The sequence below is a fragment of the Grammomys surdaster genome, unplaced genomic scaffold, assembly GCF_004785775.1.
Source record: "Grammomys surdaster isolate TR1022 unplaced genomic scaffold, NIH_TR_1.0 126086, whole genome shotgun sequence".
Taxonomy (NCBI): domain Eukaryota; kingdom Metazoa; phylum Chordata; class Mammalia; order Rodentia; family Muridae; genus Grammomys; species Grammomys surdaster.
The window spans coordinates 1277277-1279967 of NW_021620894.1; the positions used below are offsets into that span (position 1 = coordinate 1277277).

General features: G+C 38.9%; 1 protein-coding gene across 1 annotated transcript; it reads left to right on the forward strand.

Moving 5' to 3' along the window:
• The first annotated feature begins 384 nt into the window (after positions 1-384).
• Positions 385-1422, forward strand: LOC114611189 (olfactory receptor 8B4). The gene is made up of 2 exons (XM_028755838.1): positions 385-396; positions 490-1422. The coding sequence occupies exons 1-2, from the start codon at positions 385-387 to the stop codon at positions 1420-1422; spliced, it is 945 nt and encodes a 314-aa protein (XP_028611671.1).
• The last annotated feature ends 1269 nt before the right edge of the window (positions 1423-2691 follow it).

Here is a 2691-nt window from a genome sequence, read left to right on the forward strand (position 1 = left end):
GGTAAGTAAAGGGATTTGGAGGTGGAAGACTGTATAAACAGAGCCAGCAGGGAACACTTTGGGTTTGATTGTTCTCTGTAAGCGGGAACTTCATGTGTGGTTGAGAGAGAGTCATGAATAGAATAAATTCTGCAGATCTACATTTAACAAAGCCTAAGGCACTGGTCCAGGTCGTACTCCTGGATCTTGAGTTATCTTTTTGAAGTCCATGTGTAGCCATCAGAAGTCATTTGCTTCCTCATCGATTAGGCAAGAACAGAATCCTTGTTATCCATATAAACAAACAGCTTGGTTTTTTTTTTTTAATCAGCCCATGGGAAATGAGCTATGCTCAGTCACACTATTAGTAACTTAAAATGAAGAGAAGTGTAGATGAGGGAGGAGATGTCAAGAAAGGCAAGCATGAATATTCACTGACTTACCTTCTAGAGCTTTCTCCCATTGTGCATGCATATAGTAGTCATTGTGTGTTTTATTTCACTACTCTAGGTGATGACTCCAAGAAATAGCTCCTTTGTGATTGAATTCATCCTTGTGGGATTTTCAGACCAACCAGCTCTCCAGCTGCCTCTTTTCTTCTTCTTCTTAGGTATCTATGTGCTTACTGTTGTAGGCAATTTGGGATTGATCACCTTAATTGGGTTGGATTCTAGCCTTCACACACCCATGTACTTCTTCCTCTTCAACTTGTCCTTTATAGATTTCTGTTACTCTTGTGTGTTCACCCCGAAAATGTTGAGTGATTTTGTCTCAGAAAATGTTATCTCCTACATGGGATGCATGACTCAACTGTTTTTCTTCTGTTTCTTTGTCAATTCTGAGTGCTATGTGCTGGTGTCAATGGCCTATGATCGCTATGTGGCCATTTGCAACCCTTTGCTGTACACAGTCACCATGTCTCCTCAGGTCTGCGCTCTGCTGATGTTTGGATCATATGTGATAGGGTTTGCTGGAGCCATGGCCCACACTGGAAGCATGCTGACACTTACCTTCTGTGATTCCAACAGAATCCACCACTATCTCTGTGAAGTTCTCCCCCTCCTACAGCTCTCCTGCTCCAGCACCTACGCCAATGAGCTTGTGTTTTTTATCATTGTTGGGATAGTCATCACAGCATCCAGTATCAGCATCTTTATCTCTTATGCATTGATTCTTTCCAATATTCTTAAGATTCCTTCTGCTGAGGGCAGATCCAAAGCCTTTGGCACATGTGGCTCCCATATAGTTGCAGTTGCTCTGTTTTTTGGGTCAGGGGCATTCACCTATTTAACAACCTCTTTCCCTGGGTCAATGGAGGAGGGAAGGTTTGCTTCAGTATTTTATACCAATGTGGTTCCCATGCTTAACCCACTGATCTATAGTTTGAGGAATAAAGATGTTAAACTTGCCCTAAATAAAACTTTGAAGAGAGTGCTCTTCTGATGAGTATGGTACTAACATTGGCAATTAAATCCTAATGAACATACTCAAGTATGCTTTCCACAAACAAGGCTTTCCTTCTACTGTTAAAAACTGGAGATCTCTTTGAAGATTATAGCACTTAATATCACGTTCGTCCAATTTTATATCTACTCAGTGCTATTATGTATTGGATACAATATCAGACCCAAGGAGATAATTAAACTCATGTACTTTCCATTTTCTTTCTTGGATTTGTCTAGGAGGAACATTTCTAGCTGGAAGAATGGGTACAGATTGGTAAAAGGCCCAGGAACAATTTTATCAGCTTTCTGACCTATCTTACCAAAGACTAAATGTAGAGTCTTAGGTGTCATAGGTAATAATCTTCTAAGTCTTGACGAGACTACATAGCGAGGAAGACTATAAATCTTCCCTTTCGAGTGCTTGTATATACACAAGAAAAGTTCTCATCCAAGAAACTTATATTCCCTGATTTGTAAGAATGAATCAAATCTCAAATACTTTATTTCGAAATTCCTCATCCTTGAAATGGTAGCTGGGGCTAGTTATTTTCTAATTGGTAAATCTCCTATGCTCTAGAGACAAGAGTAAGACAAAGAACACAGAACTTCTCTGCTTTTGCATGATTATATAACATGCTGCCCTCGCCTCCTCTGGGAGGTGCTGAGCACATCATGGAACTTTGGTACTTTTAGAAAAAAATTATCTATCTACCTATTTAATAATTATTTATTTATTTATTTATTTTTCTTTGTATCCAGCATGGCCTTGGTCCTTATAGGGAGCTTAGCATGACCTTGAGCCCTTTATCTTTCTACTTCAGCCAATCTTTTGTCTCATCTGTCTACCTTCTTTCTAAGACATAAGGATGGCAAGTTCAAGGTCAGCTTGGAGTTATGTGGATGTTGTTATATCTATCCCACCTTTATTTTACAAGGTGGATTTAGATACTACTATGTCTTATTAGGTGCATGAGTTCGTCTATGTGTCCATTTGTTTGTTTATTTTATCTTTTATAGAACCAGGAAGGAGGTGGAGTCTTAAAATACTTTTCTAACTCTCATGAGGCTGAACTGGATATTCATTCTGAGTGCCAAGGACCATTCTAAGACTATTCTGTACTGCTATGTTAAATATTTAGCCATTCTATACTGAATAGCCAATCTTTTGAGAATATGTCCTCATATTTTCTTGGGTATACAGAGGAAAAAGAAGATAGGGCTATATTGGAACATACTGAGAAATGTGAAAGTCCAGACTCCTTTTGTG